This window comes from Ctenopharyngodon idella, chromosome 17 (genome assembly GCF_019924925.1).
Source record: "Ctenopharyngodon idella isolate HZGC_01 chromosome 17, HZGC01, whole genome shotgun sequence".
Classification (NCBI taxonomy): domain Eukaryota; kingdom Metazoa; phylum Chordata; class Actinopteri; order Cypriniformes; family Xenocyprididae; genus Ctenopharyngodon; species Ctenopharyngodon idella.
Genome location: NC_067236.1, coordinates 7,353,943 through 7,371,164, shown reverse-complemented (window position 1 = coordinate 7,371,164; position 17,222 = coordinate 7,353,943). Strand labels below are relative to the sequence as shown.

General features: G+C 37.2%; 1 protein-coding gene across 1 annotated transcript in view; it reads left to right on the top strand.

Moving 5' to 3' along the window:
- Positions 1–14,810, top strand: part of chst15 (carbohydrate (N-acetylgalactosamine 4-sulfate 6-O) sulfotransferase 15) — a 31,561-nt gene extending 16,751 nt beyond the window's left edge. Inside the window, exons 2-8 of the mRNA XM_051868274.1 lie at positions 7,239–8,077; positions 9,493–9,832; positions 10,093–10,236; positions 10,893–11,049; positions 11,207–11,363; positions 13,626–13,773; positions 13,934–14,810. Of these exons, the coding sequence (XP_051724234.1) occupies positions 7,649–8,077; positions 9,493–9,832; positions 10,093–10,236; positions 10,893–11,049; positions 11,207–11,363; positions 13,626–13,773; positions 13,934–14,118 (1,560 nt within the window). The 5' untranslated portion in view covers positions 7,239–7,648 and the 3' untranslated portion in view covers positions 14,119–14,810. The remainder of the gene's footprint in view (positions 1–7,238; positions 8,078–9,492; positions 9,833–10,092; positions 10,237–10,892; positions 11,050–11,206; positions 11,364–13,625; positions 13,774–13,933) is intronic.
- The last annotated feature ends 2,412 nt before the right edge of the window (positions 14,811–17,222 follow it).

Below are 17,222 nucleotides of genomic sequence, written 5' to 3'. Positions count from 1 at the left end.
GAGAAAGGCACTTAACCCCCTTTCGCTCCCCAGATGCCACAGCAAAGTGGCTGCCCACTTCTCCGGGTGTGTGTGTTCACTACTCACTACTGCTAATGTGCGTGCACTAACTTGGATGGATTAATTGGAGAGGACAAATTCCGAGTATGAGTTACCATACTTAGCCTTCACAAAAAAACTAAAACTAAACAAAAAAAAAAAAACCTGTTTGAAACAGTGCTAATATTTTAAAGGGGTCATGAACATTTAAAAAAAAAAAAAAATTATAATGTTCTCTGAGGTCCACTTATAATGTTAATTTTTTCAATAAAAACATCCTAATTTACAAGTAATAGGCTATTTTCTATCCTGTTTTTGACCCTCTCTTTGAAACACTCCATTTTGATAGGTGTGCCGCATTCAAGACTTTGAAGTAAACGCCCATTGCTGTGAATGGGTAACAGTTTTGCAAATTAAAATAATTTTCAAATATAAAATATACAAATATTTATTCCTTATGGATTTGTGAGGTAGTGTTGTATTTGATGACATTACAATAGTGTTGAAACGAAGACGCTATAGAAAGGTGTTCATCTTGTTAATAGTTGAAACTGTGAAACATTTATGCATATTACATATGCTTGTGGCTGTGGCACATAAAGTTAAAGTTTAAAGTTTACTTCAAGTTAGAACAGTTATAGTTATATATAGCAGGATAACCTACAGTGTTTTGTGTAAACAAATTATGAATTAATGACCATTGTTTTTATATCCATTGTTCATCATTCTCAGTAAAATGAAAGTAGGGACTGTTAGTAAAGATATCAACCGATCTGTAACAGACAAAGCAATAGTGACACATGGTTAAAACATTGTTACACTTGTGTGTTGCGATATTTACTGTCGGATCCAATATACTCGGCACTGCAGCATCTCTTATTTTTAGTCTCTCTGAAAAGCCTGCGTCGAACTGTTTTAAAAATGAATCTGCAGTAAAATGAAGCGAACATGAATCGTGTCTTACTGATGCAATCTGGAACTTCATTAAAAATAAAGTTCATCCATGCTTTCTTAATGTTAGGATCACAAGGAAAGCAATGCAAAACTTTTTTTTTCCACAGCATGGTATTGCAAAATGCTTTGTAATCTCTCATCTCTATCGTTTCAGTGCTGGAGCAATCCTGTGTTTGTGTCTCGTATTTACTACTTCATGACATGTGGGGCGGGTGGCGCTAAACAGGAAATGATGTAGAAAATCCCCTCTGATCTTCTGCAGAGGGGTCTTGTCGCATAATGACGTAATAATGTGACAAAATCCGAAACTAGTCGTTTTCTGAACTTGATTTCAATAAAAACTTTCTTTTGGACAAACGACAAAGTCTTGAGTTTTCATGTCTTCGTATAAACTAAAATAAAAGTAAAAATGGGCACAATTAATTGTACACTTAAAACATATATAACCTGCCTGCATTTAACATGAATATGCAAGAAAATTTTTTAAATAATTTATTGAATGAAAATAAATGATTTTTTTTTTTTAAATAAAGTCTATCAGTTAGCGTTAACTTTGAGAAACTAAAATAAAAAGCTGAAATAAAAATTAATTTAACTATAACACAAATAAACTACAACTAAACTAAAAATAACAATGACAAAAGGAACACTAATGAAAGTTTGATTAACTTGAAAAGAAAAATTTAAAATCGAATGTTCAATTAATTAATTCAAATAATGTGAAATCTGTCATTATTTGCTCACCCTCGTCATTTCTAACCTTTATGACTTTCTTTCTTCTGTGGAACACAAAAGAAGATAATTTAAAAAAACATTTTTTTTTTTTTGTCCATCTAATAAAAGTCAGTGCAGTCCAATGTTGTTTGGACACTGACTTTCATTGTATGGACAAAAACAGTTGAAACGTTCTACAAAACATCACTTTTCACAGAAGAAAGAACGTCATACAGGTTTATGAGATTTGGGGTGAATAAATGATGCAGGATTTCCATTCTTTTGTGTGAACCATGCCTTTAAAATTTCTAAACTGTAAGTATTTTTTAAAATGACACTAGTTGTGCACATATTACACTCTCAAACAGATAACTTTGTAAATGATAACAGAAGGGATAGTTCATTTTTGGGTGAACTATCCCTTTAACCTGTAAGGAGTTTGGACTGTGCCAGCTTTGCATAAACAACATCGAAAGCATCAATAGGCATGCACTTTGTAGAGCTCCTCACTTGTCGTTTTGATTGACAAGCATAATGATGGAGCTTCTCAGTAATGAATCATTGAGCTGTGGACTGCTGTGGCATTCCCGCAGCGAGTGCTCATTTCAACACTAACACATCCTCTCGCTGTCCCGGGCTCCTCCTCTACTTCAGTCAGAACCATAATGAAAACGCGCGCGCAGATGCCTCACCTCCCCACACTTAGAGCTGGGTTTGTTATTCTGAAATATATTTAAAGTGGCAGCACACGTCAGCCCAGCTCCATGCTAAAGTCATCAGAAACGTAACGCTTGTGCTTAAAATAAACACCCACGCTGACAGCGACGAAGGTCCTTATTGCTACGGTTTACCTCAAACTCTTATTTTCGGCACAGATAGCGAGACCTCACTTATTTTCAATCAACGTGACTCAGGGCGCACAATCTGTCACTAGGATGTCATTTAAGGTCAGCGTACACATACAAACAATTCCAGAGTCTATTTTCCATAGCAACACAGATCAATGACACCTGCCTTCATCTCCATGGGAACGCACATGTCCTCCTTTGACTACCTTCCCTCTCTTTTCTTTCATTAATCTCTCCCCATTTGTCTGTCTCTCTCTTACTCACTCTCTCTCTCTGAGCGTTATACAAACCATTTATTTTCGTGCATAAATAGGAAATTATCTATAATTTATGAGACCCACATCTATTTATTAGTTCAGCATGGAATACTGTGGTCTGTGTGGGCTTCGGTAGAATCACATTTCTGTTAATGATCTCCCCAAGGTAAATTTAACCACAATTAGGCGGTAAATAACATCCCTGAACTGTCTGTTGAAATGATGAAGGCAAACCGTCCACCAGAGGATCCTGCAGGCCCTTTAATTTGCCAAAATAAAAGGACAAAATCAAAACAAGACCAAAAATGGCTTTTTTAGGTTTTTAAAACCTCTGCTCTAGAATTTCCAACCCTGCATTTTCAGCGATAAATGAGCCATTAGATCTACATTGAGGAGAAATGATTTGTTGTTCATTTTTGTGCACCCCCAGCCTGACTTGTGACGTTTGTAGAAAGAGATGGGGAGGACGTGTCCTTGAGTTTAATACAAACACACTATTACAAGGAAGTAATGAGAGCATGCTGGTCCTAAACATTTACTTGCAGATATTTATCAAGAATGAAGCCATTAGTTTTAGAAAAACAACCCAAAAACTTTGTATCCACTGGATACAAAAATCTATTATTATAATAATGATATTCCTCTAAAATAACATTAATAATGCATGATATACAGTGCTCAGCGTAAATGAGTACACCCCCTTTGAAAAGTAACATTTTAAACAATATCTCAATGAACACAAAAACAATTTCCAAAATGTTGACAAGACTAAGTTTTATATAACATCAGTTTAACTTACAACATGAAATTAAGGTTAATAATATAACTTAGATTACATATTTTTCAGTTTTACTCAAATTAGGGTGATGCAAAAATGAGTACATCCCACTGAAAGTCTCTGGAGCAAAGCTAAATTTTAGACTACAAATGTCTAATTTAACAAGAATTCAACCACAGGTGAGTCTAATTATTGATTACACAGGTGTCCAGCTTTCAGCTGACTATAAAAGGGTGTTAAAACCCCTTTCTATTTCATGCTGTCAGCAATGGCACCACATGGAAGAGAAATGTCACAAGACCTGAGAAAGAAAATAATTTCTTTACACCAGAAAGGTGAAGGCTACAAGAAGATCAGCAAAGCTTTACTTATCAGTCAGAATACTGTAGCAAAAGTGGTACAAAAATTTAAAAAAAATGGAACTGCAACCATCTCACAGAGACGTCCAGGTCGTCCATAGAAGTTAACACCTCGACAGGAGCATCTTCTGATGAGAAGGGTTGAAGAAAATCAGCATGCAAGTTCACTGCAGTTATCTAAAGAAGTAGAAAGCCAAACTGGGGTGACTATTTCCTGTGACACAATACGGCATACGCTGCAGTGGAATGGCATGCATGGGTGCCGTCCACGAAAGAAGCCTCTCCTAAAGCCTCTCCTAGGCACAAAAAAGCCCGCCTAGAGTTTGCCAGGGCCCATGCTGACAAAGATGAAGACTACTGAGACTCTATACTCTGGAGTGATGAGACCAAGATAAATGTTTTTGGAACTGATGGCTTCAAAACTGTATGGCATCGCAAAGGTGAGGAATACAAAGAAAAATGCATGGTGCCTACAGTGAAACATGGTGGTGTCAGTGTCCTTATGTGGGGCTGCATGAGTGCTGCTCATGAGTGCTGGAGCTGCATTTCATTGATGGCATCATGAATTCACAGATGTACTGCTCTATACTGAAAGAGAAGATGCTACCATCACTCCGTGCCCTTGGTCGTTGTGCACTTTTCCAACATGCCAATGATCCTAAACACACATCTAAGGCCACTGTTGGATTTTCGAAGAAGAACAGGGTGAAAGTGACTCAGTGGCTCCTGATAAGAAAAAAATAATAAATAACAGAAGACAGATTTGTGCAATATGTATATATTGTATATACAGCAGTAGAATAATATATATATATATATATATATATATTTACACAACTAATTTTTTACTCTATCTCAAGTACTAAAAGTGAATACTAAAACTGGGGTAATTGCTATGTTAGCTGTTTAAGCTGGAGATAGCATGGGGAAAAAAACTGTTCTTATGCCTAGATGTCTGACGGCAGAAGTGCAAACAGGTTGTGTCTGGGGTGAGAGGGGTCTGTGATGATGTTATATGCCTGTTTCTTCACTTTAGAGTTGTACAAGTCCTGAAGGTTGGGCAGGTGCACACCAATTATGCTTTCAGCTGTCCTAACAGTCTGTTACAGTCTTCTTATATCTGATTTGCAGGCTGACCCAAACCAAACAGTTATAGAAGTACACAGAACTGACTCAATAACAGCTGAGTAAAACTGTGTCAGCAGCACCTCTGGCAGGTTGAACTTCCTCAGCTGGCTCAGGAAGTACAGTCTCTGCTGAGCCTTTTTCACAATGGAGTCAATGTGATTGTCCCACTTCAGGTCGAACACCTATGGGGAATTTTGAAGAGACAAGTTGAGCATCACTCTCCATCTAGCATCCAGTCTCTAAAAGAGGTCATTCTTGAAGAATGGAAAAAGATAGATGTTGCAAAATGCTGCACATTCTCCCCTTTCTCAGGGGACACCACGTCATTGTCAGGACGGACAACATGCCAGTGGTGTCTCACATAAATCGACAAGTGGCATTTTTCGGCAGAGAAATCTGAGGAGCAGATGGCGCGTTCATCAGTATAGGATGGCGAAGTACGAGCGTCGGGGCGGCGCCCGCGCCATCAGCCAATGAATTGGCGTGATTCTATACAGGCTTCAGACAATTGGCACACCCAGAGGGCGTTCCCATTGCGTCATAGCTACGCAGCGTCTCGTTCCCTATTCAGAGAACATAGGTTATGCCAGTAACCTCAGATGTTTTTGTGTTACTGACAGTTTTCTGAGTAGTCTTGTTGTTCCTGGTTCTGATATCTGCCTTGTCTTGGATTTGGACTGATAACTTGTGCTTTGACCCTCTGCCTGGTTTTTGGACTATGACTGTGGATGTACGTTCTCATTAAACTGCTCATTAAACTGCACATGGATGTTCTCATTAAACTGCACTTGGATCCTCACTCTCTGTGCTCAGTGCTGTCCTTTCGTAACAGAAAGGAATACTTTATCCAGCAAGGATGCATTAAATCGATCAAAACTGCCAGTAAAGAAAATGTCTGATTCAAAGAATGATTTGGAAAAAAACTGTTTCACAGTTTCCACAAAATATTAAGCAGCACAGCAAATCAGCATATTAAAACGATTTCTGAAGGATCATGTGACACTGAAGACTGGAGTAATGATGCTGAAAATTCAGCTTTGCCATCACAGGAATACATTACATTTTAAAATATAATAAGATAGAAAACAGTTATTTTAAACTGTAAAAAAATCTTACAACCCAAACAGTAGTGTAAATAGCGTATACTTGTATGCATAAATAATTCTATACAACTTCTGTATGCATAAATACTTCTAAAGACCAATTCACACCGCACAGACAAAAACCAACAAACACCAACAAACAAGTTGCCAGTTGGATTTTAGAATTTTATGAAAAATAACTGTCATGTTCGCACTGCCCCAAAAGACACCAACAAACACTGATTAAACATTATCAGTCAGGAGAAAACAAACTCCGACCAACTCCAACAGACGCCAACAGGGGTAACACACTGATCAGGCAAAACCCAACAAACGTGTGGCATGAATTGGCCTTAAGACACTAAGCCTTTTGTTTTTGACTTCCTTTGGTGTGTCCAGGCCTTAATTAGGGCAGGTTAGACCCCCTCAAACCTCCCTGCATTTCCATCTCCTCCTCACCCTTTGCCATCTCTTTTCTCTGAATTTCCGCTTTCATTTCACAACCTATTTCTTATATCATTTGTATCATTGCCACACTCTTGTCAATGAGACAGTACCCTTTAAAAAGGTTCTAATATGTACCATTTAGGTTCTAATATGTACAATTTTGGTACCAATATGTATGTTTTGAATGGGTACCTTCCCAGTGACTTTTGTACCTTTTTTCTGAGACTACAGGAATGAAAGAAACAGTAAGTAAGAAAGACACAGAGAGCAGAACAGTGAAAGAGAGGGAGTGGAGGTTGTCAAATAAATGTATCTATTAGCTTGCAGCTGGTCTACTATGTTCTTAATTAGGCATGTCCTGAGGCTATCATGTCTAAATGGATTAAACTCTCCAAAACACAAACAACACACATACACTGTGCAGCCGTACATACATACCCACCCACACCATATGCCACACAGTCTGTGGCCTGTGTGATCTTCCTGCCATTCTTTCTCTGATGCTTATCCAAACCCCATCACAGAGTTACTGGCATGTGTGAGAGACAGAAACCAACATCCACTGCCTCCAAGATTTAAATCAATGAACCAACTTTGTGTATTTATGGTTTATTGCTTTTTTTGTCTTGCAGGAATAGACCTTTCTGTTATCTGAGCTGCTGTTGGGTCGTTTGTGACCTTGACAACTAAATCTGCAGTGTGTTTGTGCTGGTGCGCTGTCAACCCCGCTGCCGTTGTGTCATTTGTGGCAGCTAAATTGAAGGAGTGCTCCAATCGTCTCCCACACGTCTTGCCCCTCGCCACGTGTGCGGGAAGCCCTGCTCATTCCACTGTCTGTCTTCATGCCCACAAACATCCCATCATAAACAATGACCTGAAGCCACACAGCATCTGCTGCACGAAAGATGTTGATTTCATTGGCAAAACACAGATCTTTTGGGTTATGGTGCACTGAGCGCTATGATGGAGCAGACCTTGTACAATAACTCACATTGATGGGATTCACTTTATATGCAAAGAAAACATCTAATGTAACACAAAAATGGACCACAAGTATGGCCTTCTAAACGCCCCTGAAAAAAACCTGGAGTACTGCAAAAACAAGCCCAGCAACAGGTGGACGAGTGTATGGACTGTCATAGAATACAACAGAGCACAACATCAGGCATGGGGCCCGCGGACACTCGGGTCTTTAAGGAAAATCAAAATCTTAAGCTTCCTTTTTGGACTTACAGTAACTGTCCTAATCATGGCATCCTACATCTTGACGAGGGACCAGAAAGGGCTCTTTTTAACGCCTTCACCGTATCACCTTACTGTAGTGTCTCATCCGGCACAGCAGCCCCTCAATCTGTCCTTCAGTACTGACTACACAGTGGTGAGAGAGGTGGTGAGGAGCATTGTGGCCAAAGTGGATTTCAGTCGTAGAAAAGTGCCTGACCTGGGAGAAGTGAGAGAGAAAGAAGCAAACGTATGTGCATTTGAGTTACATTGTTATATACAATTGCAAAATATACTGGATTTTTTTTTACAATTAATAAAAAAAAATCATAAATAACATTTGAATTTTAAGCTTTAGATTATAGATAGCAATTATATTAAATATTTAACCCTTGTTAGAGCGTATGTCAGAGCAAGTTTTTTGTGTTATAAATATAGATTTAGAATATCAGAACTTTAAAGGGTTAGTTCACCCAAAATGAAAATTCTGTCATTAATTACTCACCATCATGTCGTTCCAAACCCAGCAGACTTTCGTTCATCTTCGAAACACAAATGAAGATCTTTTTGATGAAATCGGAGAGCTTTCTGTTCCTCCATAGACAGCTATGCGACTACCATTTTGGCACTTCAAAAAGTTCATAAAGCGATCGTAAAACTAATCCATAATCGAGTGGTTTAGTCTAAATTTTCTGAAGAGACTCGATCGCTTTATATGATCAACAGATTTACTTTAGGCTTTTATTCACATTAGAACATTGATCAGCGAACATAAAAGCTCAACCGAACCTGTTTGATGTGCAAGAACGAACCTCTTCTGGAAGCTCAAATGTGCTGCGTGACACACGAGAATCAACCTCATTGGTTCTCGCACGTCAAGCAAACATGCTTGAGCTTCCATTGTGTGAGTTGATGAATGTTTATATGTGAATATAAGCCTAAATTCAATCTGTTCATCATATAAAGCGATTGTGTCTCTTCAGAAAATCTGGACTAAACGGCTCAATTCTTATGGATTAGTTTTACGATCTTTTTATGAACTTTTTGATGCGTCAAATTGGTAGTCGCGTAGCTGTCTATGGAGGGACAGAAAGCTCTCAGATTTCATCAAAAAGATCTTCATTTGTGTTTTGAAAATGAATGAAAGTCTTACGGGTTTGGAACGACATGAGGGTGAGTAATTAATGACTTTCATTTTTAGGTGAACTAACCCTTTAATATTGGAGCATCCCTACTAAATAATATCATGCCAAACCAAATTTAAACAATTTCATAGCTCATGATAATGCCATATAATTTTTATAAAAATGGGTGGCAAACTTAATTTACATAGAGAGTTTTAAAGTCAAAGGATATATCAGTAATTCTTCATGAGTTGAATTGGAAAGTTCAAACAGCATTTTTTTTTTTATAGAAATCTTTTGTAACATGATAAATGTCTTTACTGCCACTTCACATCAATTTAATGCCTCCTTGCTGAATAAAAGTATTCATTTCTTAATTAATAAAATCTCAATTAAGATCAATACAAACTTACTGACCCCAAACTTTTGAATGGTATGGTATATAAAGTAAATACACACCTTTATATATAAAAATGTGCAAGCTATACTCTGTCAAATCTTAGTTTACTATTATAAGCCTTCTGGTCTTTCTCGTCCACAGATATTCACTGCAATTCCTCGAAAATTTCTTCCCCATCTGAAGAACCCCTGCTGGTATGAAGAATTCTTTGGGAATATCACGGCCGATCCATATAGGAAAAACTTGTATACCCTTTACTCAAAGCGCTTCCAAGCAATATATGACCACCTGCGCAGGGCGTTTCCAGCTCACCTGCATCAGCATGCAGGTAGACATTACCGCCTGCGCTGCCTGCCCTTCTTTTACATCATCGGTCAGCCCAAGTGTGGCACCACAGATCTCTACGACCGGTTACGGCTACATCCAGAGGTCCATTTCACCACTATGAAGGAACCACACTGGTGGACACGAAAGAGGTTTGGTGAGTTTCACAAAAAAGATAAATCAAATATGTAAATATATGATGCTGGTTGGTCTTTTTGCCAGCAAAATGTTCATCCTTCACATCACTCCCATTTTCTTTCAATGCAAAGCATCTGCTTAATGTTAGACAGATCATTGGGTTCTATCACATTTAGTTTATTTCACAAATTTTACAGCTACAGAACAGATGCCCTGTAATTCTGTTTGCAAGCTCTTTTACAACTGAAATAATTGTACTTTGTTTCCCCCTGGTTTAAGGTATCATCAGGTTGAGTAATGGTTTTAATAACCCCTATCCACTGAATGACTACCTGGACCTTTTTGACCAAGCAGCCAATCAGATTCAAGATCACTTGATGAGCAACTCCTCCAAAAGCCACAAAAAAGTTGACATCATAATTGGTAATATTTATTCATTTTAATTGTGTTTTAGGTTTAGTTACTTGTGTAGGCCCTTTCTTTAAGGCAGAGATTCCCAAACTATTTGTAAGCCGAACCTCTCTGACATAAAATATTTACTTTAAGTACCCCCTGAGATTTTAAGATAATATTTCAAATATTTAACAACACATTGGCATGTTCATGGTTCTCTGATGTCAGTTAATAGTCACATGACATGCAGGCAGAGTAAACAAATAAATATTTTGCTTTATTTTGTTTTTATTTTAAAATGATTCATAATTTAATTAATGATTAGCTTTCCATCAACTCACAAACTCCATGCAGTTCCCTCATGAACCCCAGTTTTAGGTATTGTAGGCCTATAGTTTTTGAGGCTGCTGCTGAAAGTTCTCCAATTAAATTAGCATCATCTAGAAACACAGACATTCTCATTAGGGGTGCCAGATGTTATAGTTAAGGTCTGTCCTCTTGTTATGACTCATACCAGAGGTATTAAAATAAAATTAGAGGCCTGGAAAATTACAACACAGTCAAAAAGAAAAACGAACATCATTCATCAGATTATTCCTGTCTTAAAATGAAATATTAAGTTGGTTGGGATCAAGCAGGGTTGTAAACTTTAACTAATATTTTAATACACATTTTTTGATTGACAGGTGAAGCGAGCGCATCAACAATGTGGGACAATAACGCTTGGGTTTATTTCTACGACAATGGAAAGGGGGTGGAGCCTCCTTTTCTGGTGCAAGACTTCATTCATGCTGTCCAACCAGATGCCAGATTCATTGTGATGCTCAGAGACCCAGTAGAGAGGTACTAATCCACTTTTCAAATAAGATTAGGTATATTTATCACTATGGTTCAGATATCATAACAAGTAGTAGGCTACTGTGTGAGAGATGCTCTTTAGATTGTCCTCTTACCTTTTATTGTGTTTGTGCACTGTGTGTATTTGCGTGTGGGAGAACAGGCTTTACTCAGACTATCTGTACTTCGGCATGGCTAATAAATCTGTGGAGGATTTTCATGAGCGAGTATCAGAATCGCTGCATCTGTTTGAGGGCTGCTTGGCTGAGAGGTCCATCCGTTCCTGCATTTACAACACCACTCTCAACAACCTGATGCCTGTGAGTGCAACATGAATCATGATCACCTCAAATGTGAATATTTTATATGATATTGCAATCTTAAAGGGATAGTACACCTAAAAATGAAAATTCTGTCATCATTTACTCAACCTCATGTCGTTCCAAACCTTTGTGATTTAAAAAAGATGTAGTAATGATGCATTGAAAGTGAACTGGAAACAGGGGCTGTCAAGTTTCTAAAACGATTCCTTCAACTCCTTAAGATATTATCTTCTGAACGATAGATGATATTTCTCCCCAAAGCATCACAGTTGGTAATTCTCATTAGGGATGGGCACCAAAGGCGGCTGGTGTGAGTCAGAGTCAGATTTTGTTCAGTGTGATATGATGTAATTGGTTTAGCCACCAGGTGCAGCCGTGTAGATAAGATATACCCACCAGGGGATGAGCTGTTCTGGCTCTTCCCCAAAGCTGTGCAGCCAGTAGATGATCTTCACCTCTTGAGAAAGCTGTTGGAAGGTGAAATGAAAGCAGTTTTAGAGAAAACTAAATGTGTTTTGAAAAGTACATTGTTTTGCTGCACTGATCTGGGGATTAAAGTCATGAATGATTTATGGCTGTGATGCTGGTAAAGCGGGTTGATGAAGCAGCAAAACTCTGGATTGCTGCATCATTGCTGCTTAGTCTGGTACAGTAAATTGGATGTAATATAATCAGAGATACTCAAGTAATTATTTACTGTTATTTAATTACTTTTCCCTTGAAAAATTAAAGTAATGGATCACTCTTAATTTTTCTGTAATTTAATTAGTTGCTTTGCATTAAATACTGGATAGACTATAGAACAATTCTACATAAAACAATAGTGGATTTAACGTCAAAAATTTAACGTCTAATGTTAAAATGTATGTTTTTAATTTTAAATTTAACTTTAAATACTTTGGTCAGTTCAAGAATAATTTATGTAAGCAATAAGGTACGAGAGTCTGTGCTGTATCGTGAATAAGTCACGGCTGAAGGGCGTTGTTAGGCACGACGCGAAGCAGAAAATAGTCGCTGACCGTGAACAGCAACAAGTTACATTATTACGCCATTAGATGGCGGCAAAGACTGTCTTTATGAGTGTGTCAGTCAGTAGCGAAGACTTTTCCATTGAAAAGACTGAATTGTTGAGAACAAGACGCAACTGACAAATGCTTTGACTAGCGCTGTCAGAACTCCTTAACTGTTAAAAGGACAGGATAATACATCGGACATTTAAACAGATTTTTTATTATGAACATAGGACTGACCTGAAGGAAGATGCTAAATCTGAATGCAGGTAATAAACTCGCTCACTCAGTCTTTTTCTCACAACACTCTTCTACATAATACAGTAAGCTTCAATGAACAATATCAATCGAGAACATACAGTTTACATTGCTAAGAGTGGTTGCTAAGGGCGTTGTGTAGTGATACACAGAACCGTTGGGTGAAGTGGTCAGAGCCGTGTTTTATCGTGAATAAAACAGAGCTATTGACCAATCAGAATCAAGGACAGGAATTAACCGTTTTATAAGCAATTTTATATTATTTATTATATTAAAAGAGCAGTTTCATGTCTATCCTTATAACTAGCTGAGGTTGATATGGGATTTACAAAATTATTAGTAATAAGTAATGCATTACTTTTTAGAGAGGGTAATTAGTACAGTAATCTAATTACACTGTTGAAGATGTAAGCTAATAATTTATTACATTTTAGAGTAACTTACCCAACATTGAATATAATGCAAATAGAGGGTTGTTGCACCATTCAGAATCGAATTGAGAATGTCTGTTATATTCTGAAGGTATCATTTGAATTGTTATTTCACTATAACTAAATTTATTGTCATTTTGTGGACCATAGTAAACCATTATAGCTTTATCCAGAATTATAATATATAATCGATAGATGTTAATTTATTGGTATAACATTATCTGAAAACAGCAGTGTGGTGGACACTTTTTGATGGCCGAATTTTTTTATCTTCATATCAAGGAAAATTAGTTGAAATGTTTACATCAGAAGCTATTTTTAAAAAGATATAGTAACTATATCACCATGATATATAGCAATACATAAAATTATGTTATGAAATAAAAAAAAATGAAGGATTGTCTCACTGCTAAATGTTATACTGAACCTTTGGGTCCCTCTGTTGGTGAACTCATGCATTCACTTCAACTAACATCCCTGGGGGCCACAAGATGACTTCAAATTATTTAATTATAGTATTATTTAAAAAGAGTGTGGCACTGTATTTCTCCTTTTTGTAGGTGAGGCTTCAGGTGGGACTGTATGTCATGTACCTGCTAGACTGGCTAAGTGTTTTCAGCAGAGAGCAGATACTCATCCTACGACTGGAGGATCATGCTGCCAACCGGAAAATCACAATGCGGAGAGTCTTTAAATTTCTTCAGTTGGGTGAGTTACGTAGTTTTCATGCTTTTACATAAATTAAGTACGAAAATGTGTGTCTGTTTGTTTAACCTCTGAAGTCTTCATAAATTTGTCATTATGTACAAATAAGTGCAAGAATCTATTATTTCACTGACCGTGTGTTTGTGCTTCATCGACCTTTCAGGTCCTCTTACTCTGCAGAAGGAAGCAGACATCACGAAGAGCCCTGCCTCCAACACAAGACGACCAGCCAATCGAAATCTTGGCCCAATGCTATCCATAACCAAGGAGATCCTGCAGAACTTCTACAGGCCTTTTAACCAGCACCTGGCGCTGGTTCTAAAGGACCCTGCCTTTCTCTGGACGTAGCCCTGAGGAAAAGGGAATGAACAGACATATATTACTGTAATAGATTAAAGTGATACAAATTTAACACTATTAGATTTGTTAGGCCAGTACTTGGTGGCTGGTATCACCTTTGGCCAGAATTTAAATTAAAGCAAACTTTTTCTATATAGTGATACCACTGACTTTATTTTTTTATTTTTATTTTTTTCTTTGGTTATTTGGTGCTGGACACTTTCATTATTGCACTTTGATACTCTGAGAGAGTATTTGGTCACAATGACCGCTGAGAGAGACTATTTATTTAATGTATCTGTTATATGGATCTGGAAGGTGTTTCAACAAATAAACAGAAAAGGCAGCAGTCAGAATTAATATACACTAAAAACAACTAACATTAAATAATAAAAGTGCTGTCAATGTGGCTTTTACAGCTTTAAGAGTTTAGCACTGAGGAAAATGTGAGAGGGCCAACTGTTGCCTGAAAGGACAGAACTTGATCTAAAAGACAATATAAAGGATTGTGGAAACAGAACACAAAAGCCATCATGGACATTGTACTGGACGAATGACATCTGGTGTCACTGTAATGTAATTTTAATGTTGTAATCTGTTATTGTGACTGTACAGAGATAAGGGCAAAAATACATTCATTCCCACTTAATTCAACTTTGATATCTTCTGATTGAATCGCAATAAATAGTGTTTCCTTAATAGTTTTTCTCTAAAACTCAATAATTTGTCAGAAGAACTGGTAATAGTAAGATTAATCAAAAATAAATTAAAAATATTATTTTTATGTAAGTGTCTTAGATACACAAGCCACTGATAATATACATGGAAACTAATTAATACTTTTAATTAATTTTAATTAATACTTACTAAAACACTTCTCCCGGCCTGTCAATAGATTACAATAATTTTTCAATCATATGCTATATTTCAGAAATGTTGGTGTAAGATTATTTGTACCCTAACAAAAACTGTGAATGTTAAGAGCTTTTAAAAATGGTTACTGGTGAAAATCTACTAAAAAATAATTAAATCTTTGTAATTTAGCTTAAGGCTATATGCTTCTTACATTTTTTGTTAGTATAATATGCCTATATGTTTACTTTACAATGGCAAGTGGCAATCAATGGAAACGAGAAGTTTCTCACCTCCCCAGTGCCTTTAATGAATTGTTATATCCTTCATGACATCGGACGATGATTTTCTGGTGGGGTTGGAGGATGAAGGGCGTGGGAACATCAACAATTATGATTCATATGATGCCCTTTGCGGCCCTTCTCCAAATCCACTTTGGTGACGCAATGCCGCATAGACGGTGGGGTTTTTTGTGTTTGTGTGTGTGTGTGTGTGTGTGTGTGTGTGTGTGTTTTTTAATTAAATGCTTGAGAAAAAAAAAATAAAATACGCGTAGACGGTGGGTATCACTGCGTTATCGACAAAGGTATCGTCGCGGCCGCAAGGGCGGCGCTCTTGAACGCTCTACGGCCTCGTGGAATTCACGGGCACGCGGCGGCCATCTTGATATGAACACGGTATTCGTGAGTACTGGGTATTCGGGCATACTACTCATTTGACTCATTTGCTTTTTGCTTACTGTACAATAGTATAGTAATAGTAATAGTGTTAATACTGCTGCGGTGGATAATTTAAAGACGCATCTGTGTTAGTGTGTAAGATTTGAGAGCTATGCCAGATTTTAAGTGAACCACAACTTACATTTCCGTTGGTTGCTCAAAAGTATGGCTTTAGAAGTTTTGGAATATATTTCATAAATCATATGGATTAACGTTGCTACTAAGGACTACAGTGACTATGCAGACATTGCCATTCCAGTGAAGAAACTGGACTGACTGGTGAGTGGCCTATTGATGACAGAATGTTTATTTTTGGGTGAGAAATGATTTTAAAGACGTAATAGTTTCCTATTAAAAAATTGGACGTGAACGTAATCTCAAGTCGTATTTTCCACTGGGAAGCTCTGAGATAATTTTCATACCCAAGTTCTGTAGGTGGGCGGGCCATAAACTTTGAACACGGTAGTAGGGGAAAATTGCTCAGGGGGCGTCTACACAAATCCGTTTTCAACTAAAAACGTTTTGGCCGTTCATTTACACGACAACGTCGTTTTGGGGCCTGAAAACGGGTTTCAGAGTGCAAGCTTTTGAAAATACCGTTATTGTCTCCGTGTACCCACACAAACGCAAATTTGTGAAAACGGTGACGTCTTGCGCATGCGTATTACGTGTTTGGTCTGTAGACGTGTAGTTTTTCTTTACAAAGTCATGGATAATACAGCGGTTTTATCACTTTCGGGGATCCGTGTAAACAAGGGCTCGTTTTGACAACGTTGTTGTCTGTACGCAAAAACACAAAGGAAAAACCTTTCCTTTAGTAGTAAACGTACCCTTAGGTTCTTCCACAACAGCGACATCGTCTTGTCTTGTAATTAAAGTAGCTAATTCATGTTGAAATGGTAGGCAACATGATCAAAATCTTATATCACGATATGATTAATTTTGATACCATAGGCATTTCATAGTTCTTGTCACCAATGTCTAGGCTATATCACAAAAAAAAACCCTAATACTAAATTAAAAAAAAAAAACCCTCAAGCTTACTGAACACATGATAAAATAAGAACAAATAAACTAATTAAAAGTAATAGGACCAAAAAAAAAAAAAACCTACAATGGAACCAGCACAACTAAAATAGACTACCTGGAAAACTTCAACATAAGAAATGCTAAATAAGAAATGCTACATAAATTGTATAAAGCAATAAAAAATGTATATATATTATGGAAGCCCGTTTCCGCCACAATTGAGTAAAAAATATAATTCTGTAAGTCATAATAATGAGAAACTTTCTCATAATTATGACTTAGTATCTCATTATATTGAGAAAGTTTCTCGTAATAATGACTTAGTTTCTCATAATAATGAGAGCAATAAAAAATGCATGATGCAAAAAATGCATAATAATGAGAAACTTCTACGCATGCGCAAAGCAGCGGAACAGCTAGCGACATCCGCTGGTCAAATGCGATAACTCCGCAACCATGGAACGTTCTGCAAAAGTGTAATCTATGATATCATTAAATAAATAACATTATTGA